The 25373-nt window shown below is 45.1% G+C and overlaps 2 protein-coding genes and 1 long non-coding RNA gene across 7 annotated transcripts in view; 2 read left to right on the top strand and 1 right to left on the bottom strand.

Moving 5' to 3' along the window:
• The window catches only part of LOC105701102 (choline O-acetyltransferase), a 31494-nt gene extending 15168 nt beyond the window's left edge, over window positions 1–16326 (top strand). The window contains exons 3-11 of the mRNA XM_012427548.2: window positions 6533–6705; window positions 7729–7909; window positions 8024–8198; window positions 8789–9018; window positions 9607–9818; window positions 10254–10376; window positions 10503–10710; window positions 11383–11583; window positions 12428–16326. Of these exons, the coding sequence (XP_012282971.2) occupies window positions 6557–6705; window positions 7729–7909; window positions 8024–8198; window positions 8789–9018; window positions 9607–9818; window positions 10254–10376; window positions 10503–10710; window positions 11383–11583; window positions 12428–12634 (1686 nt within the window). The 5' untranslated portion in view covers window positions 6533–6556 and the 3' untranslated portion in view covers window positions 12635–16326. The remainder of the gene's footprint in view (window positions 1–6532; window positions 6706–7728; window positions 7910–8023; window positions 8199–8788; window positions 9019–9606; window positions 9819–10253; window positions 10377–10502; window positions 10711–11382; window positions 11584–12427) is intronic.
• A 1052-nt stretch (window positions 16327–17378) lies between these two features.
• LOC105701161 (mitogen-activated protein kinase kinase kinase 4) lies at window positions 17379–25192 on the bottom strand. 5 transcript variants are annotated; one of them, XM_012427617.2, is made up of 18 exons: window positions 24756–25192; window positions 23001–23135; window positions 22444–22720; window positions 22177–22365; window positions 21886–22082; window positions 21400–21813; window positions 21018–21263; window positions 20722–20946; window positions 20232–20648; window positions 20047–20154; window positions 19803–19962; window positions 19281–19734; window positions 18839–19210; window positions 18577–18764; window positions 18337–18505; window positions 18150–18272; window positions 17930–18081; window positions 17379–17782 (listed from the first exon to the last, which is right to left on the bottom strand). In XM_012427617.2, exons 1-18 carry the CDS (start codon window positions 24818–24820, stop codon window positions 17603–17605), a joined length of 4071 nt encoding a protein of 1356 aa, XP_012283040.1. In that variant the 5' UTR covers window positions 24821–25192; the 3' UTR covers window positions 17379–17602. The 5 variants fall into 5 exon arrangements, with proteins under 5 accessions (XP_012283040.1, XP_012283042.1, XP_012283041.1 ...); XM_012427619.1 differs by lacking the exon at window positions 24756–25192 and adding an exon at window positions 24408–24509; XM_012427618.1 differs by lacking the exon at window positions 24756–25192 and adding an exon at window positions 23699–23714.
• LOC105701164 lies at window positions 23731–25310 on the top strand. The gene is made up of 2 exons (XR_001104182.2): window positions 23731–24008; window positions 25184–25310. It is a non-coding gene; the product is annotated as an uncharacterized LOC105701164 (long non-coding RNA).
• Window positions 25311–25373: the final 63 nt, after the last annotated feature.

Genomic DNA, 25373 nt, shown 5'->3' with positions numbered 1-25373 from the left:
AGATGGACTCGCTTCTTCGACGTGGAGGTCTCCTCGCTCATGTGAAGTCTTCCAGGGCTTTTCCAGTGGACGTAGGGGACAAATTTATAAAACCTCCTCGTGGCACCGGCGCATAAGGTGCAAGGTGCGAAGGTGTCCTCGAGATTGATACGAGCAGTGCGCAGAATCCGGGATAACGATTGCAGGAGGAGAACGGTGATACAGGTGAGGCGAGGCGTCGATCTGGGTCAGCCCGACCTCGTCCTGCCGGACCTACAAAAAAAGAGGTTCGAGGTGGGTTTAAAGGGAAATTCGATAATCAAGGACACCTACTTATGAGGTATTTTTAGGACGACGAGATGCAGGGCAGCCTTAAACGGCGCTTTTACGACCTGGAAGCCTCCCTTTCCAGGACTCCCCGGGATATCCTGGATTTATTCTCGATCTATCCTCGATTTAGCCTTTACGAGGGTGCGACCACCTATGAGCAGCTACGGAGACGCTTCCACCTCGATATGCAGTTATCGTTTATCGGGAAACGCCTCGCTGGAACGATAAACGTCAAAGACATTTATTTCGGACTCCTCCACCCACCGGTCGACATCGATTTCCGATTAATTTATTCCTCGGGGAAGAATCATGCTTCGAGGGATGAAAATTCGGAGGAAGAGGAGAGGTCCTCGAAACCAGAGTCCTGGAATGCCTTTCCTCTTGGAAGCTCCGGAATCGAAGTCTCCTCTAGGTCTCCACCCCGACGTGGATCGATCCCTCGCGGATCGAGTTCAACGCGGCGACAGAAGAGCCGAATTAATCCGAGACCAAACTCTAAAATTCTATATATTCCAGAAGGAACCTCCTAATACACCTGAATCGATAAATTCCTGGTCGTCGATCAGACACTGTTTAAATTCCCACCTTAAGGTGTCACGTCATCTCGTTCATGAAACTTTTCCCTGGACTGGACGTACCTAATCGTTTCAAACTTCACAACGTGAAAATGAATGCTACAAGGAAGGTCCTGACCCCCTTGAAATTTCACAATGATTAGAAGAAAATTTTTTAAATGTCCACAAACAAACTTTCAAGACATTGAAATATCATGAATGTCAAAACCTTCCTTATAGCCTCCATATTCGTATTGTAAAATTTCAAACGATCCGGTACACCCAGTTCGGAGGAAAGTGTCACGAACGATTGACTCTTCGGATGTCACTTTCACATTCCCTTAATCCTTATATTATACAAAGAACGCCCAGGATCACTCTTGTGTGTATCAAAAGCCCCTAAATTTAGGTTTCACTTGTTTCTTACCACTTTTATCGCCGTACAATTGGTACCTTTTTTTGCCGCCGAAATTAAAGGGTTAATTACTAAGTTCCCTTCCGGCGCTTATCAGGTTGCTATCGGTAACCGGAGATGCTCTTCCGTACATCCCCGTATTCGGGCGTTTCGTCCGTATTTCGCGATATATCGGGTTTCGCATTTAACGCGATACTTCATTAGCCCTGTGGAAAGGGTCGAGTCGGGTCGGGCATCCTCGGTACAGGCCGCGTACACGGGATGCGAGTGTACTATCACTCGCATGTACCGACCCATGTACCATCGTGTACGTGCAGGCGTGCCCACGTGTACGTACATCCCCGTAAAGGACGGGCTAACGAACGGCGACGGGCGTCGCGTGTCGCGGGGTCGATAAGGCCGCGTTTGCGCCTTATCGCGCTCGCCAGGAGAAGCGAAACTATGTCGACCCTGACTCCCACTCGGGCTACAACCCCCGTTGAAGTCTCCGTAACGTGACACCGGGAACACGCGTCCATGGGGTTGATGTCTCCGGCCGAAACTTCGAACACCAAGAGCTCTTGAACCGACTGAAGGAAAAAAAAAATGAAAAAGAAAAACATTTTTGTAATTTCCTCGTATAATTTATAACCTACTTAGAAGAAACTCGACAAAAGTTGGAAGCATTAACTCTTGATCATTATCCTGGATATTTTTCTAATAACATTTACTGCCATTTGACACCTGTGAGACTTAATAAAAAAATGTATAAACCTGTGCATTCATTTTTGGTATTTCAATCTGCAGTTGATATCCGGTCCATTGAGTCGAGTAAAAAAATTAAAAGGCCAGGGACTGGGACCAATTTTTGGGATTTTCAGTTCCGTCGTTGCCTGATAGAGGATATGGGATAATAAAGGGTAATAACCTATTGATAATATTCGGAACCAGAACGAACTTGTTTTGCGATTTCAGGGAATCTAAGATCGAGAGGTGAATCGAGGAGTTACCATTTCATGGAGAATTATTACCGTTGAATTACGTTCCGTACATGTATCCCTCGTTCCGAAGACGAGCCAGTGCACATCCCTCGGTAACCGGATCCTCCGAAACCATTCGATTATCCTGGAGGATCCCTCGACCTCGTTCCCAGGGCTGCGTCACTCCACCTCTGCAATTAATAACACATCCAAATTTATCCTCCAATTTCCGAGAGACAAGAGGAACGATATCGAGCCGTCCCTTTTCGACGTCTTATATTTATTTCGATATTAATCAGGTCATATTTCGAAGGGATTTATTAACAGGACGCGGTCTCTGTGTCGAAATTAATCGACGATCCTCCACCTCATTTAACGACGTGTCATTCCGTCCTGTAATTAATATCGTCCTGCAGGACTATTCGATCCGTCGATTCCGCCACGTAACGACGACCGGCACTCGATCGAGTTATCACGTGTACCGCGCAAATTTGCAATTACCCTCGGACGCATTAAGACATTATTATTATTGCCGGGATCTCTTACCTCACAGGCAAGAGTACATGAATTTTGTCGCAATAGTAGATCTACGCTCGTTAAGCGAGCATTCAACAGACCTCGGCTCAAACATGTCGACGAGTGATGTCTATGAATGTTAAGCCACCAGCTGAAAAGCGAAGGCTATATGATAGATAGGATTGGCACTTTTCGCGGGATTTGTTGTCACGATTGCTGTAATGTTTGCAGTCGCCATACACCGGGTAAATATTGCTGCAAGATCGGGGGAAATTGCGCTCGTTAACCTTCGAAAGAAAAATCCGACAAATTCACGGTTAACGGTTTAATTAATTCGGAATAATTAAATTGCATTTCTTGAGACGAGAAAATAGGTGAAAGCGTCGGAGGCCAGATTTATCGCAATCGGCATATTAAACCGCAAGTGATAAGTACACGCGAGAAGCGATTAGAGTGCACGCACTCGTTTTGCTCGGATTCGAGCGAGCGGTGAGCGTTATTTCTCCTCTGAGGTGTGCAAAATTACGAAATCGAGGTAAAAGGAGGATGGCTCCGTCTCTTTCCGACTTTGAGAGATGGTCTCGAGGGGCAGACAAAGCGAACGCCCGCCGAGAAGACCAGATCTCTGGGTTTATTAAAGTCCGTGGGACGGGGGGCACTGCAGGTAATTCAATGAGCAATCCACATTACTCGAGGCTCTCTTAATGCATCGATCACGCGATCCGGTCGTCCTATTATCGAGCCAGGAATTACGGAGAGAAGGGACACGGTTTCGCAAAATCGACGACTTGATCTCGTTCCGACCGGATGCTGGAGAAGACCCCAAAGAGATGCCCATCTTTCAATTTTTATCTAATAACAAAAGATATATATATAAAATCTTCTCAATTTCTAGAATACTCATCCCTCGCGATATATAAAAATCCGGTGATTAATTCACTGGATAATATTCCGCGGTCCATATTTAATAATAAATATCGGAATCTCTTGATCGCCTCGCAGAAAAGTATTCACTGATTAAAAGTAACAGGGCAGAAATTTGCGATATTACTTTAGGCGCGAAACTCGAGGGTTACAGAAATTGCGTGGCAACGATCCGCGATGGCAAAACCCCGGATTACGTAAATTATTCCGCAGACCCGCCGAGAGAACTGTATTATCTGCGATTGCGGCAACCTTATCAAGACGTGCTCGCGATGCATGCAAGAGCATCGAATCGGTGCAGCCTTGTTCAGTGTTCATGTTAAAGGACGTTGGAAGGGATGGAACGACTCCTCTCGGAATTTCATGCACAATTTTCCGCATTTCTGGCGTCGTCTAGGGACATGAAATCGCTCGTGACATTTCGGCACGCGCGAGCGAATATTGAGCGAACTCGACTCGCCCTTCGAGGATTTAATCCGCGGCACACGAAAATTTCGCATGCGTGTAACGATCGTCGCACACGAAGAGAGGGAGCAATATTTCCGCAGGCGGAATCAGGTGGAGCTGCGGAAATTTTCCCAAAGGTCAAAGGAGCCGCTCCACCCCGATTGGAAAAGTAATGGCGACACGTAAACTGCTCCGATTTACGCCCTCTTTAAATGCGATTAATGCGCGTTATTTACGTTTCACCCGCTAGAATTTTGACAACCCGTAAATACACATCCTGTCTCGTCCATTTTCCAGATCACCTGCCATTTTAATGCCGACTTAATATTATTTACCCTATTTCTCTCATTTATTTCGAGAAAAAAGTGTGCGGTTCGGTTAACTAATCGCGGATTTTCACGGGTTTCGGGTTTAATCGGGGATTTCAGAGGGGGAGCCCCTGTTAATAAATATCTCTTTGAAGGTCTGCACCTCATATTACGTGATTAACCTTAAACAAAGCCATTAGGCTCGGCTAAAATTAACCGATGCGTGAGATTACAGGCTAAGTAGCCAATCAATGCCCGAGAAAATCAGCGTTTTATTTCACCTCTGGCACTAGCTCGTTCGGTGGAATTAACCGCGCCATCATCGACGCAGGAGTAATTATTATTTGTCGTTAAACGCGGAGTTGAGAGAATCGGTTTTTTCTTGGCCAGAGAACTTCGATCGGCCGATTCTGCGATTTTTTTTAACAAGGGCGAAAACTCGTTCCGAAATCGATTGGAGACCGTCGAACGTTTAACCGCAAAAGTCTTTACACTCGTAAACGTCATTTGCAGGCTCGTTAATCGCCATTTTCCGCCGCGTAAACGTCCCGCCTGCGCGTAAATTTTCCGCAACGAATTCTGCACCTTTCGTTTTTCCTTAGGAATTTTTCAAGAAGCCTCTATTAGATTTACGACCGATTTACGATCCCCTCACAGCTCGTTTGCGAGGTGAAGAAAAATCGCGGAAGCGATTTTCTAAGGCATTGTCTGAATTTTATACAAGTCGTTACTTAAACCTAGTTAAGCGATGCATATTCGCAATTATCCCGGCTGAAAATGGATATCGTGCGACAAAAAACTGAGTCGATTGGAAAATGCCGTGATCGATCTGGGTCACTGTGATGGACGTAGAGCCTCGTGAATCTTTCACGAGACCGTACCTGAAGTCGATAAATACACCAAGTACTCGTGGGTCGAGACCGTCTATAGTTAGGATGGAGGCTCCTCTGCCTTTATATACATGTACACATATATTGCACTCCATTGGGGAAATCTATATATACACCACATGCAGCGATTCTATATTCTCCGATGCTCTAGAACCGATTTCGATTTCCACCTGTTAGTCGGTGGGTGAATTTCGAGGTTAACGCATCATTTCCACCGAGAAATTACCTTCATGCACGATTTACAACCATTTGAGATAGTGCTACGAAAGAAAAAAAAAAATCCCTGTGGAAAATCACTGTCACTATAAAAATAATACCAACTATTACAGCGGTACGTGCAATTTCTTGGCAGTTATCCTGACAACTGCTACATTTCTTGAATCGAATCTCAGAAATGTGAACAATGGATTTTAATTGCGGAATAATTATGACGTTTCTAGTCACGTGCGGATAAACATAATACGAGCATATACGGTGACATCATGTGCACCTTTCTCTTGGCAAGTTGCCACCTCTCGAATCGAATTTCAGAAATTTGCACAGTCGGTTTTCATCGCAGGGAAATTCTGACGTTTCTTATCAGATGTCAATAAAAATAATAGGAGCATACGCAGGGACATCACGTGCCCCTTTCTTGGCAATTTGCCATCCAATTGCCACATTTCTCGAATCGAATCTGAGAAATTTGCACAATCGATCAGCCTCGCGGAACAATTCTGACAACGTTTGACCGTCCTACGTGTCTCGCAGTCGAATGACAGCGTGACAGCGGCAGCTATTATCTATGTCGCAAGTATTCCTGGCACAGTCGGAAAATTACAGGGTGACTGGAAAAGACGAGCAATTCCGGCCGCCAAGGAGACAATCGATCCCGCCCGGGCGGACCTGCAGGGCGAGATTTATTTTTTAATTTCCAACAACCGCGCCGCGGATTTACGTCGCGTCATTAAACTCGGATTAGGCAGCGGAAGAGGCGACGAGCGCCAATTTTCCCTCGAATCGAGGAAACCCTCTCCAAGTTGGGCCTCGGAATTGATTTTCAGGACCCCTTATATCATCCCCCATTGTGTTAGTATGCAAATTAAAAGGCAATAACTAAATAACGATTATTATAAAAATTCTAAAATTGCAGGCACGTCTTCCTCTCTTCGTTGCTCCATGGCTCCAATTTGAAATATTTATAAGTGAAATCCATATCCATTGATTCCAGGCAACCGATTGGTGGTTGAACGACATGTACCTCTCGGTACCTCTCGCTCTGCCAATTAACAGCAATCCAGGTATTGTTGCAAAGCCGAAGAGGTTCTCCAACCAACGGGAGGCTGCCGTCTTCCTTGCTCGGTACCTGACGGAGCTCGTTGATTTTCAGGAACTGCTGGACAGGTGAGAAAATTCGTTAATAACGTTGTTTCCCCCTAGATTATTATTTTACAACGAACTATTACATATAAAGGGGTGAAAAAAAAATAAATGTCTCGCGTCTGACAAAACTTTCCACGTCGGCTCGACCCTGATGTGATGCGTTGGACTAATTTCTTTTTTTTACCTCGCAGCCTCGACTTGCGAGGGCTGCGAGTCTTATGATTCGCAAGGGTCTTGTAAAGTTTAGGAGAGTCATGAGTCACGTGAGGTCGGTACGAGTACTTAGGTACACGTGCTGGAAATATGGAAGGACACTGCAACGAGGAGAATCGATTTGTCTACCCACGTCTCTGCGGGATGGCGACATCAGAGAAAGATAGATGGGGAGTCTCTCGAGTACTTTCGCGTTTCGAGTACTCCTTTAATTACCTACTAGGCCGGAATACCGCGTAATTAAAGCGACTTTAATTATTCGCCAACTTATCGCGGCCATTTTGGCGACAGAGAACGCAATTACTGCTACACAAATATCCCTGGGAATTTATAAAGCTCGAATTTTTCCGATTACTTCCGCAACGCGATCCTGATATTCAGGCTAAATTAATTCCCTTTACCTCGGCTCGATTATCCAGGGATAGGAAGAAGAGAGAGACGGAACAAAATGAACTTTTCTGAATGAGTGAAAACTCCTCCCTCCAGGAGTAGACGGAGAGGAGTCCTCGGGACCTCCCCTCCTTTCTTCTCGCGTTATTCGCGGGCTTTCGAGCGGACAAAAAGAAGCCGCACTAAAATCAATTTGGACTACCTCGAGGAAATCCGGATTCTAAGATCCATGGAAACCCATGGCAAAGAGAATGCCACTCCGTGGAGGTCTGAAAGCCCTCCTGGTAGTGTCTGGTCCTTTGGCGAGGAGCTCGAACTGCCTCCTCGAGAACGTTTTTCCTGCTCTCGGATTCCCCGATTAGAGGAACTTCCTTCGTGGTTGAGCAGACGAAGGGAGAGACTGCCGAAGAAAGGGCTCTATTAGAGATTCCGTTCTTCAAGGTCCGGACTGGAAGTGGAACGAGTCAAGACGAAGGATAGGAAGTCCTGGCAGCCCCTTTGCATGGCCCAGCATTATCAGTCCCTTATCACCTACAGGAGACCCGGCAAGGACCTCGACGAACGGGTCGTCTTCGACAGACCTTCCTCCGATGATCACATCATAGTAGCGCATCACAACCAGGTGCCAAATCCTCCTAATGTCCAACCTCCTGAAACATAAAATAAAAGCTTATCAGACATCGAAGAATTTGCCCCGTTCTGGGAAGAATTATTAATTAGGAGAATTTTTCCTCAGTTTTACAGCATCCCAGTTAGGGCCTCGGATCGAGGACGCGTCACGGAATCCGAATTGACCCAGCAGATCCTGCAGATCATGGAAATTCCTCCCGATCCAAGGACTCCTCTCGTCGGGGTGCTCACCGCCAATCGGAGGCCGGTCTGGGCGAAGGCGAGAGAAGAATTGCTGAAAAGTAAGGCGTGGAATTATTTTTCTTTTTATCCGAGACAAGAATTATGGAGCACCGATAAAATTTACAAATTGAGATATTGACAGAAATTGTCTCGTATAGAATAATCGTAATTATTATCCCCGCGATTATCATTTCGCTGAACTTTTTTCCTAATACTTTTGAGCGGTAATTGCACATTGCGACATCCAGGACAGGCCAAGGATCGCGTTCCTTTGCGTCACCTTTAACCTTTCCTACAATTATCCGACCGTCCTCCTTGCACCAATATTCGCAATATTCCCATTAGCTCCCTAATCCGGACCCGGACCTTTCCCAACCCTTGGCGCGACCTACAAATCGAATAAGCGGTGCGGTAACTGCTTAACGTACGAGGATGCGAGGTCCTGACCGAAAATCTCGGTATAAAATTTATTCAAATTTGACCTGGCGAATTTGAGAAGATATCAACCCTTGAGAAATCCAATAAGCGAGATGCTGGTCGAAAATCCAAGATAAGAAAAAAAGACAAAAAAATTTAACCTGGCTCATTTTGATAGGTACGTTTGAGATGGTAAACATACGTATAAAGCGATTCGTCCTTATCGTTTCAGACGAGCGCAATCGACACAATCTCGAGCTGTTGGAGCGCTGTCTCTGCGTGGTGTGCATCGACGATGACGTCCTTCCAGCGACGTTTAATAATCCTTATAGAAGTGAGGATCGATGGATCGGCGAGCGCGATTACGCCAACGTTCTTCATCATGCTCTTCACGGCGGCGGGTCCCGGCATCTCGGGTGCAATCGTTGGTACGACAAGAGCGTGCAGCTAATCCTCGGCAAGGTAATGCCCATTTAAATCGGCATAAACCAAGATTAACCCCGATGTCCCGCGTCAAGGATTTCGTTTTATTTCGGCAGAGACGATCGGCACCCTTGCGGTCATCTCCCCAGATTAAATTCTCCAGCGGTCCACGAATCTCCTCTTCCCGAGAAGCACCCAAAATCCCGGAAGACCTGAACAAAAAAAAATTCCCACGTCAAATCGAGACAGATTAGCGTTATCATTTTCATCAAACATGCAGCAAGTGACGTCCCGAGCGATATCATTGTCTCCGAGATGCTGGCACGTTTCATGCTTCTCATATAAATTGCCTTAAAGATCGTTCATTAGACAGGTACTTTGTTACCCGTGTCAGCGTCAAGACTCGGAGACGAGCCATCCTCCCGAAACGTCATCTTAATCACGGCCCTCCTGCCGTGGGTAATAAAATGATTGATTAGGTGTCGCCATTACGCCAGAATGGAGAACGTTGGAGGCATCGACAAGTGTGCCAAGGACTCATTGTCACAAGCGAGACGCTTGTGAAACTCTCGTCGAGCGAGTCCTGGCTTCGTTGGGTCTATTTCTAGTCAACATCCCGATTTTCAGGACGGCTTGTGGGGCATGAACTACGAGCACTCCACCGGGGAGGCTTCTTCCGTCTTGTCGACCTTCGAGGAGCTCACGGAGAGAGTGGACGCCATGTCACCCCCTGATGACAACCAGGTGCCATCGCATCTTCCGGCACCGGAGAAACTCGAGTGGACCCTTTCCGAACAGAGTCTGAACGACATCAGAGAGGCGATGACTGCATTCGATGCGTGAGTGATCCGATTAAACATTTTTGATTACTTTTAGGCCCCATAAGAGCAAGTCCCTTGAAAAATATGAAAATGTGAAAATATGAAAATATGAAAATATGAAAATACGAAAATACGAAAATGTGAAAATGTGAAAATGTGAAAATGTGAAAATACGAAAATACGAAAATACGAAAATACGAAAATACGAAAATACGAAAATACGAAAATACGAAAATACGAAAATACGGAAATACGAAAATGTGCAAATGTGCAAATGTGCAAATATGAAAATGTGAAAAATGTGAAAAATGTAAAATGTGAAAATGTGAAAATGTGAAAATGTGAAAATGTGAAAATGTGAAAATACGAAAATACGGAAATATTAAAAGTAAGAATATACTTAAAATCCTAGGAAAAGTACCTCTATAGTAACATCTCGTTCCTTTTGCAAAGGCTCGTGGAGGACCTCGACCTCTGCGTGATGTGCTTCCAGGAGTACGCACAGGACTTCGTTAAATCCTGCCGCGTCAGTCCAGATGCCTACATACAGCTGGCCTTGCAGCTAACGTACTTCAAGTATGTAGACTTATTCTAAGGACGTAGGAAAATCGGTGAAAAATTAAAAAAAAGAAAGGGGAAGTTGCGCGACTCGTTTTCGGGGGTGGTGCAGGTAGTGGTACCAGTTTCGGTAATCTTCTTCAGGTTGCACGGATGTCTGGTGGCCACGTACGAGAGTGCAGGTATACGGAGATTCGCCCTGGGTCGTGTCGACTGCATCAGAGCTGCCAGTCCTGAAACCCTCGCCTGGGTGAAGGCCATGTGTCAGGGCGACCCTGAATCCCAAAGTGCTGATCAACGATACGCCGATCAAGAGGACGGAACCAAAAGAGTTCAGTTCACCATTTACAGTGTAACTGAATCTTCGCATTTTTCGGTAGCGACCGTGTGATAGAGCTTCGCCTCGTTGTGGCAAAATGGAGCGTCGACTGGGGTACTTAGGTCGTTGCATCCGCATGGCCGCCATCTTTCTTTTTCACGGCGTGGATCGTTGATTTCGTAGATTAGAACATTTCTTCATCCTTTTCTTTCCTGCAATGCACCCGTGGTAATTAATTCGGTAAAATGTTAACGTATCGTGGCAATTGTTTAGGTGAGGTGGCAAGGTATCGAGGAAAGGATAACGATCGGAGTCGAGGATCGAACCTTCGTTACCCAGGAGTGTTTGCGCCCCTCTCGAGTAGCCTGCAAATATCGAGAGGGTATTCCTTATTTTCTCTGGGCTCGAGCTCTCCCTATAAAATTAGTGCACGTTGTCTTCGTTACGCCATTGTTATTTCAGGTGATCCGTCTCCCGTAAACTTAGCTGGAAACATTCTCCTCGTTCCGATATTCGGTAATGGAGAGGTATAGACGAGGGTTGGTAATCGTGTACCCTTCTTCGTTACCGCGGGGGATGGGATCGACGTTTAAACGACGTCTTCGGGCGATGGGAAATTATCTGCACGGCTTTGGCCAAGTTAAACTCTTGTTCGTAGTTCCGAATAGAATGGGCTTTCACGAGAAAACCCTTTGCCATTTTTAGGAGCAGCAAATCCGAGAGCTCTTCGACGCGGCCGCGCAGAGACAGGCAAGGGAGCTTACCGATAATATCCTGGGAAATGGGATAGATAATCATCTGATGGGATTGAGATATGCCGCCAAGGAAAGTGGAGAACCCATGCCCGACATCTTCACCGACGAGGCGTACAAAATTGTCAACCACTTCGCCCTGTCCACTTCTCAGGTGAGAATCATGGCTCGTATAAAATCTCCTCGTGAAGAATAGAGTGCAAAAATTGTTGAATTAATTTTTCCAATCTACATTTTCATCGGTCTTCGCTTGTTAATCCACTCTCTACATTGTGGAGTAACTGGTGCAAGTATTGCCGGCCATGAACAAGGGTTAATCGAGGGTGAAAGCGTTCCAAGACTGGCAACCCTCGCGTTACTCGATCCGAGTGGAATTGGGCAGCGAAACCAATTGCCGGTAGCTTCCGGTCGCAATTCGGGGACCGGAAGTAATCACAGGGCTCGTGCTAGCAAGGGAGGAAGTCGCTCCCTTGCTCCCTTAAATCTTCGACGAGAAGGGTACATACGTACAGCGAGGGCTGAGGCGCCAAATGGTCCGGAGAAGATGAAGACTCGCGTTCTCTTAGGAGCGCCCTAAAAGAATACCAAAGAAATGTTTATCGACCATCTGCCCCAATTATTCTGATTACCCGATAAAAGTACGAGACGCCCAAATTTTCTTGCTTACCAAATTTCCAATTGCCCGATAAAAGCGTGACATATAAAAACCTTGTAAATCGCAGTTTGCTCGGAAAAAGTTTCTCCTGCGTCGCCGTTTCTCTGCAGGATATTAGGTAATAACACTCTTCCCTGTATAGTTATTTCCCTCGGTTCCAGGGACCGGGATTTGCGTGGCATAACTAGTACACTTTTCCTGCTGAATATGTATGAGCATCCCTGAATATTCCCAAAGGAAGGGAACCTCGCTGGCTTGTGGAAAAATGCGAAAAAAGGGAAGGCAGGGACCGGAAAGCCGGAAATGGAAATCCTAGACGCTGAAGAGGCGATTCCTTTTCCAGGTGACAACGAAGAACGAAGGCATGGCGGGATATGGACCGGTCGTTCCGGACGGGTATGGCTGCTCCTACAACATGCGGAAAAATGGCTTCATCTTCTGCGTCTCGGCATTCCACAGTGATGGAAGAACGAACGCGATGAGGTTCGCTCGGGCCCTGGAACAAAGTTTGAGATCAATGGCCAACATGCTGCGAACCAGAAAGGAGTGACGCTCCTTTACAAACTCCTTATAATTATATAAATAACAGATAACAACAAGAGAAAAAAAAAATATTGAAAGATATTCCAACGCGTTATAGGAAACATTGGAATTCCGGAATCTCGGAAATTAAATTCGAGGCTCTCGGAGCGTTTTTAGAGAATTTCACTCGTAGGCCTCGAAAGCGAAGAAAGTATTTATCCTAGTCGCGAGTAGTAAGGTTAATAATAAGTTAACGTTACAGTTACTACGATATTTTAACGTTACATTCAGTTCCTTCCGTGATCGTTAAGAAATGCCGGAAATTAATCGAAGATTTAGAAGGTGTATAAATACACCTAACGTCGTACATTTACAATGTCAGTGGATTTTTACTTAAATTAAACACGTAACATTATGTTATCATTTTTGCGTTAACTCAGCTTAGATGCCGAACATGATATCACAGAGACGATGTAATTTTCCTGAAATTTCTTGTCGCGTAGAAATGATCAATTGCTGGGTATGTAAATTTACATGGGAATTTTTATCAACGACGAGAGTATTTACTCCAGTAGTAACGGTAACGTTAACGATAAGCACCCAAGAGATGCCGAAGAACGCCTAGAGAATTTCTCGAAACTCGTGCGCACTCGCACTTACGCCAAAGAAGTACCTACGGATTATTACGTACATATCCCGAGAATATACATATATCACGCGTTACGCATGTTATCGAATAAGGTAGGGAAATAACGGCGACGTTATCATTAAGCTCGAGTAGAAATCGTGTCTCGATATGGTAGACGATGAAGAGGACGAGCCCGCGTCGCGACGCCGGCGTCGAGGCCCTCGAAATAGTCGCTGATGCGTGTAGTAGGCAATATATAGATCGAATTATCGTATCACCAGACTCTCTTAGAAATAGTCTGTACAGTCTCTCCGAGTACTCGTACACACGCTGCACATATATTCGTGGGAATTCGGTGGCAAACTCGGCGTCCAAAATCGCGGTTTCCGCAACCGTGATAAGCGACGCCGAAGTCGACACCGCAGGTAACGTTGCACATCGACATGTATAATCGGTTCCGGTGTAAATTTCCAGGTGTCAAAAAGAAAAGAAAAAAAAAACAACGCAGGTGCTGGTCTTACCCCGCCCGGAATTCCGGAATTACACCGGACAACTATCGACATTACGTCGGCGTCTGTACGAGTTTGCACTGTAAAATTTCTTTATGGTGTAAATAATGTCTCACTCGCTGGAACCGACGTTCTGCCTTTCATTTAGATCGGTATCCACGTTACAGCGCGATTTTCCTGCGGATTCCGCGGATTACCGGGGACAACTCCTCGAAGACTCCTGATAACGGTTTGGATTTACATGAAATTACCGATAGTGCATTTTTTCCCTCCACTTCATTCGCAAACTGAGCTCTGAAATTGAAATTATGGACAAATTGCGGAACAACTTTAGGTCTTGCACATAGCAGCCCTTCGAGGGGTCGTCCTTATCAGGGGGTCCGCGTCTTATCCGCTGATAAGCGCGGCCAGTCGCAATTGCATTGGCGCCCGCACAGTAAACTCTTGTCCATTTCTTAGAGTAGATCGGCGAATTGTCACCGCATTCGGATTGTCAATGGCTGATAGTAGCTCTGTCTGTGTCTGTCTGTCTGTCTGTCTGTCTGCCTGTCTGCCTGACTGTCATTCGCTTAACTTCTTGTACGACCCCGAGTCAACGGACTCTATCCACCGTAGACATTTTGACAAAGGGAATGTCCCGCGATACCGGATCGATTTTTACGATCCTATCGATCCGATCATTTCCACCGGTCAAATTTCGACCAACCAACAATTTTCACATTTTTCACCCGTGACGTTTACACGTTTAATGCACGTTAAGGGGATAACCACGCGCTGTAATACCATGTACCATGTACGATATCAAAATCGGGGAACATTTCCTTTGTTATAAATTAATTAGCGCAATTAGTGGTGTATTAAACTAGTGGTGCTCGGTAGACTCGCCGGACGATGTGATCAATATTATTAATATTAATTACGAGCATGCGTAGGATCGAGTAGTGATAATTATTACAGATAAGTGTGCATAGATACGCGAAAGATTGGCGTATACATATATATAATATGTATATTAATTGGACATGCGGAGATATAGTTTCTACGCAAGATCCTTCGATCGCATCGACGTTAGGTTCTCCGTGATGTTGATACTTGCACGGGGATTACTATTTATTATTGTTGATATATAATTGTCGGTATATCGATAGGACGCACCTTGGGGCGTTCGACCGAAGATATTTTGCGATACGCGTATATAGGCTCGTTATGTCATTAGAGTTATTTCTATACGTTGATCATAAGTTACGTTTTACACAGAGTTTACAACCGGAGTTCGTTAGCTGCTTCGGGAGCGTTGACATTTTTTTTTTTTACGCGGTACATATAAGGGAGAAAGAAATTGCCACTAAAATGTATCTCCGTTATCGTTACAGAAACGAACGCATAGCCATATTATATATATATAAACAAATTTTAAGATGTGCTTGCGTAGGGCGTTTCTCTGCAGGTACAGAAGCGTTGTCTTTGTTATGTTATCATCCCCAACAATCTTTAACATATTAAATTATTATTACACTCTGTGATATTCTTCGACATCGATTTGTCAGTTTATTTGGATCGTATCGTTCGGAACAATTCGTGATAAAAGAAATGTTTTCTAGTTACGATACGTTACAATCTAAACAAGAGATGTTACAGCGGCCAGATAAATTTTGAGGAATTGATTCTTCCGAGGAATGACATTTTAATTTAACCAGTATCGTTCGTCGCGTAAAATACCAAATTGCATGTAATCTACTTTTCATCTGGTTTTGGTAAATCTTATCTTACACGTACGCCTTGTACGAATGCAGATGTGCTATCAAGCTCGAGTGTACAACATGTGAAAGTGTTCTATCCTAGCTATAAGTGCGAAACTACACACGATAACGAGGTGTTATCACTCGATACATATCAAAAACTTATGTGATCGCATTTTTGCGGCCAAGAATATCACACGCATACCAGGCTAAAGCCCACATAGTTAAGACAATGTCGGTAACTACTAAAGTATTGTTAAAGGACGCTGTCGATAGCGTCAGAAAGAAATCCCGCCACCTGTAATTACACTGTCCACTTTCTTTTTGCGCAATCGAAACTAATTCCACCCCGAAGAGAAAAAATCCACCGAACCAGAGAAATATATTTTTAGTAACTAAATAAATATTTTGTTAATTCAGTGAATAATTGGACGCGAACGAACTCCAATTAATTGTCGTCATTCCGAAGGAAATGTCGCGTCCAATTTATTCGAGTTTGTTGGAGTGAAATAATTATTCCTCGAATTAACAAGATATCTCATTGATACAATTTAAAGAAATATTCATCTGGTTGGATGAAATTTTTATTTTTCAGGGTAGGAATCGTAGTTTTGCGAGGAATCGGCTGATTGACCACTGAAGAGGCTCCTTTAGAACCGCGGGTTTGCACGCGCACGATATCGCCGCCGTATGCAAATATCGCGTAGTCGTACCGAATAAGTAAACTCGACTTTCCGTCTACACGGAAAGCATACACAGCATACCTCGGTAAGGAAAATCACCCGAGTTATTGCGGTATTAATGTACGTCTCTTTGTGCATAAATAAACTCTGTTGCGACATTAGTTTAACACGCTCAATTACCATTATCTTTTATCCACAAGCCGGAGCCAAATGCTGATTCATTTTACGGGCATGCCAAGGCGCGAATCAGTCGTCATCGATTTGGTAATTATTTATAATAAAATAATAAGAAGGAGAATGTCACTGTGTCAAAGAGGTTGTCATAATCACGTGAATTCCAGGAATGGTTGATGCAAAGGAAATGGAGATACGTCGAGATCAAACGGAGGTGGATAGAAGAACACGAGGGGTGTCTCAAAAGTAAGTTCCACTATTATTTTTAAAAGAAAAAACCGAAAAACGCTCGATAACGCTCGATAACGCTCCAAAACACTCGAAAAACGCTCGAAAACACTCGAAAAACACTCGAAAACGGTTGAAAAACGCTCGATAACGCTAGTAGGGAAATGTAAAAATCATACGCGAAAAGACTCGTCTTATATCCGCAGTTAGGTAAGCCTCGGGAGGATTTTTCGCAGTATTCGACTCTCACGCATACTCGTCGAGTGTAGCGCCGAACGCACATATATTCAACATCTCTACCCGCAGCTTGGCGCTTGGCTGGTTGGGACGCGCGAAGATTTCTAGGAGCGATCGCACTCACGCAGATTCGCTGCATGAGAATTCCGTACGCGACACCGACGCGTGCCCCAAAGCTCCGCATCACGTCGACTTCGAGGCAACAATGTACTTAATAGTAGTAGATAAGTAGATAAAGTCAAATGGAGCGTCACGAGTGTTCTTCCCTTACCATCAAAAGTGTGCAGTGTTGGTAAGCGTAGGTAAGCCACCACCGTTAACTGCCGCATGGTATTACCATCACGAGTACGTGAGCCGCCAACGGCGACTGGTAGATGGTACCGCCATCGCGAGTGCGCGAGCTCCTATCAGAAATTCGTTGCGCCGCCCTTGGGGGCAAAAAACGGTGAAAGCTAACGTACGAAACCAGAGGGCAGCACAGGATGCGATCGCACGATCCTGCCCGTGAGCAGTCTCCCAACTCATCTCTGTAACTCACTTGTCTATTTTTATATGACTACCAGTTTTCCTTAAGTGTTTCTCAAGCCACTATATTTACCGGAAGTACACATATGTCTAGCCATTATAAGGGCATGTTTCCATCGAGGTAATTCTATTCTACAGGTACGCTCATCGAAGTATATCTGCAACTTAGAATCTGGAGAAGGATATAAATTAAGGCATTTCAGGGAAGTCACATTTGTACATAAATAAAGCTACCCATGTGTCAGCCGCCCGAAGAACCGCGCGAAATGGTGTTCAAGAACTCGACTTGACAAGATCTACGTTGACGTCCTCGTAGGACCGAGCAAAAGTATGCAAGAGCAGTGCACTAGCTGTGGCTCGTTTTTTAGAATCGTGCTGTAAACACTTCTGAATAAAGATAATACCCTCCTGCGACAAGGTCTTCGGGGGTGGAGGTGTTTCTCCCATTCCGACCTGCGAACCCACAACAGAAAACTCCTGTTAATAACAAGTGATAATATCCAGTTATCGACTAATTCAGCTAAAAAGTTTGAATCTTGAAAATTAAAAAAAAACGGTGTGAGGTGTTATATACGGTATCATAATTTTGTTGAACCAAACCTTGAACATAATTTGATAATTGGAATCATACTCCGCCCATGGACGTCGACCACTGGCCATCTCGATTACACAGCATCCCACGGACCAAATATCAGCTGCCCTTCCATGGCCTTCGCTCTCCGTCTTCATAAACACTTCGGGTGCCATGTAAGCTGCAATGCAGAAGGAAGTAATTAATACCTATGCCTAAAAATCAGAGAACCGGACATAGAGCTCCAACCTTGCGTGCCAACGAAACCCTGAAGTTCGCCAGGCATCGTCGTGTGAGCTTTGATCTGCACCGCGGAACCAAAGTCTCCCAGCTTCAGACAATTGCCTTCGTCGGTCAGAAAAATGTTAGCAACTGTGGGATAAAGACGATTAAAGCAAAGCTTAAAATAGTGCGTACAGGAGATAAATCACCTCACTTTTAATATCACGGTGAACGATTCCATGGGTGTGTAATTCCGCTACGGCTAGTAAAAGCTGATGGGTGTATTTTCTGACTAACGACTCTGGTAGTCCATTTCCGCTGCAAGCCACCAGACTTTGTAGAGTCCCTTCTGCGCAAAATTCCATGAAAATCAGCATCTCCTCCTAGACAAGAAAAGCGCACGATCGACAAATGAATTCCCTCGAGATGAATGGATAAAAAGTGAAGAACGTACCCTGTGAATTTCAACTCCGTAATAACGAACCAAATGTTTGTGTTGGATTCCTTCAAAGATTTGCAATTCCTCCGCTACTCGTCTTATCGCTCTGTGGTCTCCAGGTTGTAGCTGGACCTCCTTCATGGCCAGTAATTCCCCGGTCCTATTGTTCACCACCGTGTAAACCTTTCCAAATCTACCTTGCCCTACAATTTGAATACGCAATTAGCGATTATTGAGTACCTTACTTTAAACTTCCGAGTCCTTCAACCGCCCGTACCGATTTTGATGCCTCTCTGCCAAGTGAAGGTAACCCGTTTCGCTTTGATATAGACCCTGTCGACGTCCTTCTTCCTATCGGTAACCTGCCCTATCAGCTCCCGACTTCTTAATCTCTCGTCTAGCTCACGTTCTACATTGTTAATCGCGAAAGCGATCCTTTGTTGTCTGGCAAGAGCCCGATCCGGCACGGTTAAGGTAGCCACTATCTGTCCATCGGTTATCACAGGAGAGCCTGAATATTTTTTCACGTTCATTGAAGAATCTGGCGAGTCCAAATTTTCTCGTGATCTCTGGGAAAGACTAAAACTCGACGTCCTTGGCCTAGGCTGAGACGGCGAGGTTGCTCTGGATCTGGGAATTTTCTTCAAATCTGTAAAACATTTATAACAGGTCAATTACTAAGTTATTATCCGGATATTTTACAGCGATACGAATCTTACTTTCTACGTCAGAATTTCCAACTGGCGTAGCGGTACCAACGACGTGTGATATGCATCGATCCATGCACGTCTTCAGTTCTTCAAATTCTTGGTCGGTTAAATGTTTAGTATTGAGTGGTTCACAGACGGTCATTAAAAAGTCGAGGCCTTGATTGGCCCACCTGGGCCTCAGTCCCCTACCTCGTTCGCACCTTGTCCTGACAAAGTCCATCCAAAGTCGAGCAAAGCTCACCAGACTACGAGCCAGAACGGTTCTTTCTTCCGGGAGGAAGAGCTTGCAGAGTTCTTTGTAATACTCAAATCCCATTCTGTATGCTTGGTGAAGAATCTCTCGAATTCTCGTGCGCATCGCTGCGCGATCACTTTCGACTTTAGGCTCATCCGCTTGATTGATGTCATTTTGAAAATTCTCTATCACGACCGTGATCATATGCCTCAAGTCCACAACGGCATTCTATAAGAAAAGGATAAATCGGTAGAAATAAATTGCACTTAAATCCATACACTTGACAAAATATTTACCTTTAACTTGCTAACCGATTCGCTTATCTCCTCTTTCCCGTCAGACCACTTCTCAATATCTCGCCTTAGAGCTCTAGCAAAAGCTACACTTTTGACAAGTTCCTCTCGAGCTTCGACAAACATGCATTGCCACTCTCTACCGATGGACATCATGTGAAATCTGTAAAAAAAATCGCTGGATAAAACCCCATCGCGATAATAAATCCTATAATTTAAAAAAAAAAATATGGAAATAGCATTTTACTTAGTCAACCATTCATCGTCTTCCTTCACTTCGACGCACTCCCTTAGTCTTCGAGGACGGTCCGTAAGAAAATTTTTCACCTGCTGAATCAACGTGCACGCGATCCCACTAAAAAATAAAAGAAACTTCCTGGATCATTACAAGAATAATTAATATTTCAAGAAAGGATCTCGATATCTACACACCAGAATTTCGATGCTGCGATGACGTGGCCATTTTTTATTTTCCCTGAGATGGATTCAACGAACAACCACTCATTTTCGATGAAATTCTTGTTGAAACTCTGACGTTGTACCATATCTACCCACTGTTGAAGATAATCCAGGTAGACCTCGAAAACTGCCTGAAGGCTCTCATCGAACTCCTTAACGTCTTCTTGGAAAAGGATTTCGCGAATGCTCTCGTCGGAGGCAATAGCTGCTTTCGAGTGAGCTGCAAATCTGTCCCGATGTATGCAAGCGATTCTGATGCCTTCTCTCAATTCGCGCATCAACTGACCAACCGACAAAGTGCTCGGTTGATCTGGCTTTTGCTCCAGTCTTATTCTGAGGAACTCGTGGACCACGTCCAGGGGAACACGGGAAAGGAACACGAACGCTGCCCTAAAAAAAAATATGTATACATATTCACCACACTTTTAACAACCAATAGTGGTCGTTACAATCTTCGAGATACCTATAAGACGGAAGATGTAACGCTTGTGCTTCCGGACTCCAAACTCCGTAACGTTTCAACTCGCGATCGCCTTCGTATTCCTCGGTGGCACTCCCTTCGCTGTCGCTGGAGTCAGGTTTCTGTAAAGTCAACCTTGCCTTTCTCAAAATTGACGTGTGCAGTCGCTCCAAAAAATTCAAGCTCTTCCTAAGTCCTCGAGTCTTTAAGACGTCTTCGATGTACTTCCTAAAATACACGTATTTCCTGAGTTATTAAACGATACTAAGCAGTAGTCGCGAGACAGGCAAAAAACTCACCTGTACGCAATTCTGTCAAATTCTAAGAGATAAAAGTCTAAGCGATTGAGTCTATCGTCATCCAGACATGAATAGGACAGCTCAGGCCTGGAAGGCCAAGTTGGCCCGAATGAAAATCCACCGACTGACGAAGAATTACTGTTGCTGCTATCCGAGGGACTGATGCTGTCCTCATTTTGGGACAACTCAAATCGCACCAGGACCTGCCGTGACTCCATCGAATCTACCGTATCGGAGGATCGGGAGCTGAAATATTATTTGCACGCGTTAAATCGCGTAAGGTCCCATCGACATAAAAATCGTCCTAGGTAACACGTCTCAAATGAAGCCAATTTTCTAAGGCCCATATCCTATAATAAACGGTACCGCGTTAATACCTCACCTGATTCCAGAATCGCTAGAGTCCTCGTGGCGTTTTTTGGTATGTAGAAGCATGAGAAGCTTCCCAAGAATGAGGAGTTTTAGTCGATGGTGCTTGGTCATGTTGTACCAGAGACACATGGCCTTGACTCTGTCGGTGAATTCGGGGCTCTTGTAGAGAGGATAATGCGTGGCGAAGGCATGGGACGACGGATACAGGACTTCCGCGGCTTCCAGCCTGGCGAGGAGTCCCTCGACCTGCTTCAGAGCTTCCGACTGGGCCCGCGAACAGGCTCGGCAGAACATCGACAGACATCCTGGACAGACGTTGGAATCGACATTCGGACTCGGCAGGGAACTCGCATTGCTCTCCGGGTCGTCGTTACAAGTCATAGAGGCTGAGCCGGTCTCGCTAATTCTCGCGGTCGAATCGAACCTGTCGAAGCGGCAGCGTCTTCCATTCGAGTTTCTCCTTCTCTAGGCGTAGAACTTGTCGGCGAGGTCTCACCTGTACTTGATGATCTCCGCCAGGAGCGTGCCGACCGCCTCTCTCTGTTTGCAGAGATACTCGTCCTGCGCCATCGGTGTGCGTTCCGCGTGATGAGCCTGCAACTCGAGCCATATCAAGTCCTTCAACTCGTTCTGCCATCGCGTCTCCTCTCGACTCATCTGTCGATGGCAATTGCGCTCCTTGTCGGAACTCCCCTGAAAACCGAGATACCTCAACGCGGGGAAATTCACTAGGTTCGTCCCCGAAATGCGATAACTCTCTAATTCGGGACGACTAGACGCTACTTACGAGCTTGATTAGAAAGGAAAAGGTGTCGTGGAATATCTCCCTTTCTTTAATGCTCTGCGACCTCGGCGATTGCGCGGCGGTCTCTTCCTTTGTCGAATTCACGAGAGGCGTCTTGACCTTCTCCGCTTTCTTCTCCTCTACCCCAACCGGTTTGGACAGCAGACAGCGAAATCTATTTCTAGTCTCGACCTGAAAGGAACCCCAATGCATTTTGGGCTTTAGCCGGCGTTAAACAATCCGAGCCTCTTTTTTTGTTTAAATGCCTACCTTCATGTTGTTCGGAGTGGAGACCTGCAGGTGATCGTCCTTGTCTACGTAACTGAGAGCAGCGCCAACGTCCAGCTTCAAATCCCTCTCGTTACCGCGTAATAATTTCAGACTTCTCTTACACTTCCGACTCCCGTCTTTAGCAGCCTCTTCTTTTCCCTCCTCGCAGATCTTGACAGTTTTATCACAGGTAGGTTTGACCAGCATGGTGTCCAAGTTGCTTCGGCGACAAGGATTGGTCCTGGGTCGAGACTCGTGGGTTAAAAATTTTTCTTCCCTGTGGAAAGACGACTAAAGTTTCCCCCAATCCTTTTATATAAACTTGACAATGAATACAAACCTGAGTATAAATAAAATTCAGAGTATAAATAAAATGTCAATGCTCACAATTTTAATTTGTTTCTCCTTTTGGATGAACCGTGTCTCTTAAAACTCATGGTGTATGCCTTGTACTTAGCTTTCCAAATCAAATTGAATAGTGATATGTATGAGGTCGTTGAAAATCTCTGTTTACTGGTTCGCAAGGTTACAACTTCTGAATGATATTCCGTATTTACCCAGCCGATACTCTCTGCTTTCTCTGCCTCTGTCTGCGAATGAGTCGTGTTCTAGGCGGTGTCTGTCCGTAAAGATCTGCCATAACATACAAAGAGTCCTCGAATTCCGAAGGCGGACTGAAAGAGCCGGTTTTCCTACGACAGAAAAACATTTTCGGTTAGACATAAAAATTCTTTGGCACGAATTTAATTTTCTTCCTCCGAACTTTAATGAATCCAGAACCAGTTCCAGGCCTGAACTACCCGGGATTGCCCAATCGTGGCAATTCCGTCGGAAATCTGTTGATATAATCTGATAAAAGGTAGCCACTTTGCCGATTAATCGGCACTCCTAAAACGTTAGTATCTGTACAACGTAATCGCCATCGTGAGTGGTGAAACGGCCGACAAATGGCTGTATGATAAAATTACGAAAAACCTGTGTGTGAGAAAATAATTAGCAGCAGTTCTTTCCAACGGGAACAGATAAAGCAACGTTTAAGACGATTTCTCCTTAACGGATATCCAAAAGTAAGATTAGGGAATTCACACGAAACTGGCCACACTGCGATTACTCCTTGTCTTTCGCGACTTCCACAGAAAATCCATTGCGTAGCGATGCTTCGTTAATACTCGGATTAAAAGCGCGTTTTCCCTCGCTAGTATTAATAAATCTAACAATAGAATTATAATGAAGACGGAGACACAGGAACACATACCGCATGCAGAAAAGGCTCGCGCGGGACTGCGATTGACAAAACGAGTGAGATTCGCCGATAAGGAATCACACCTTCGGACATTATTTTCGGAGCGCATCGCCTTATCAGGGAGAAGGGTACGTTAGATAACAGGGCATGTTTGAAACCTCTTCACATCTGTCCGGACTCTCCTAGTAACTTCAAACAAGCCAGGCATCCAAGCGCCTCCGCGAATCCGCGTTAAATATGGACTAATAATAATAAACATCACGAATCCAGGAAGTGTAAAGAGACATTCCGACGAATGTATAATCATCGGTCGAATAATGAGGTATGTTCTCTGCTTCGAAGCATGTTTTCTCTTGGGTGATCGTTATCTTCCTGGTGCCAAATTCCAAACTGAATTTGATGGATGACAAACTCAACTACTCCGACTTGATTTAAATATCCAGTATATGTGATTTGATTCCGTTCCATGACAAGCAAGACCATTGAACTCCGACACTCGCCTTTGCACATGAACTGCGTGTTCCAATTTTACAGGTGACTTGACTCAAGTTAACTGACATTGTTGGCGCCAGGGATATCAGAACCTAAGATTAAACCGATCAGTAATTAAGATAATGTATCTCAGGACTCGGCGAGCGCTCTACTGGCATCGAGTGAGGTTATGTGCCCTCCTGTCACCCCAGATATTTTTTACGCCACTAGAAGGTTACTCGACACTTACCGCAAAAAGTACACAAACCGGCGGCCCCAGAAATGCCCTCGAGTCCTGATTTCGCCTCTTATCACAAATTACAATTGATATCGTGCCACCTGTCAGCGTGTACTTTAAAAAAAGTGAAAATTGAGGTTCCACCATTAGCCGTGGTCGTCACTTGCCCAAGATTAAACTGATTGAAAAGCAAACTCTACGGCGACAACGAGTGGCATGCATCGTGCGTCATTTAGAGATACCGAGCTGTTAAAAAAATGTGTAAACATAGCCGTATCCCATTGTATTCCTCGCGAAACTCTAGAATGCTACTGTAAATCATGTTCCGGCATGACGCAACCGCCCGGACGGCCGGCTCACCTGTTGCCGGGATCACTCTCGTCGGAGTCGTCGCCGTCGGCTTGCCAATCATAATTCAATGACATCTTCTCCTCGATAACACACACGTGGTTGACCCCCAAACCATTCGGCACGATCTATCGCTGTCATCTGCCGTCATCTACTGACAATGCTAAGCGTCGTTCGGAAGCACTGACACGCGGCGTCGCCGCCTCTCAGATGCGCGCGAAAATTCAAAATGGCGGCGGCCTCGGGTCGAACTTTGAACCGGCCAGCCGGAAGATCCGAGAGAGCCCCAGACTGGCAGAGTTCCACTTTCGCTTTCGCTCCTCAGCTTAACGAAATAATAAACGAAAACCCACCTACTAATCGAAGAGAATCCGAGATATCCCATTAAAAACTGTATTAGACGTTGAGAATGCCCAGGACACAATTTATTTAAATTTCAGATCCGTAAGACCGTTTCTTGCGGAAGAAAGCTGCTTACAATCGAGATCACTTCCTGCCCATGAAGTAATCGGCCTGATTTAATAACCGGCTCGTCGATGCGAGGCGTATAAATAAAGAATTAACAGGTGACAGGAGCTGTTAACACCTTATCGTTCTTTACTTTGCACTCGTCCACCATTTGTGGTATCA

The sequence above is a fragment of the Orussus abietinus genome, unplaced genomic scaffold (genome assembly GCF_000612105.2).
Source record: "Orussus abietinus isolate OABI.00-Male unplaced genomic scaffold, Oabi_2.0 scaffold28, whole genome shotgun sequence".
NCBI lineage: Eukaryota > Metazoa > Arthropoda > Insecta > Hymenoptera > Orussidae > Orussus > Orussus abietinus.
The sequence above is the reverse complement of the archived record's forward strand: the minus strand, read 5'-3'. Positions and strand labels throughout refer to the sequence as shown.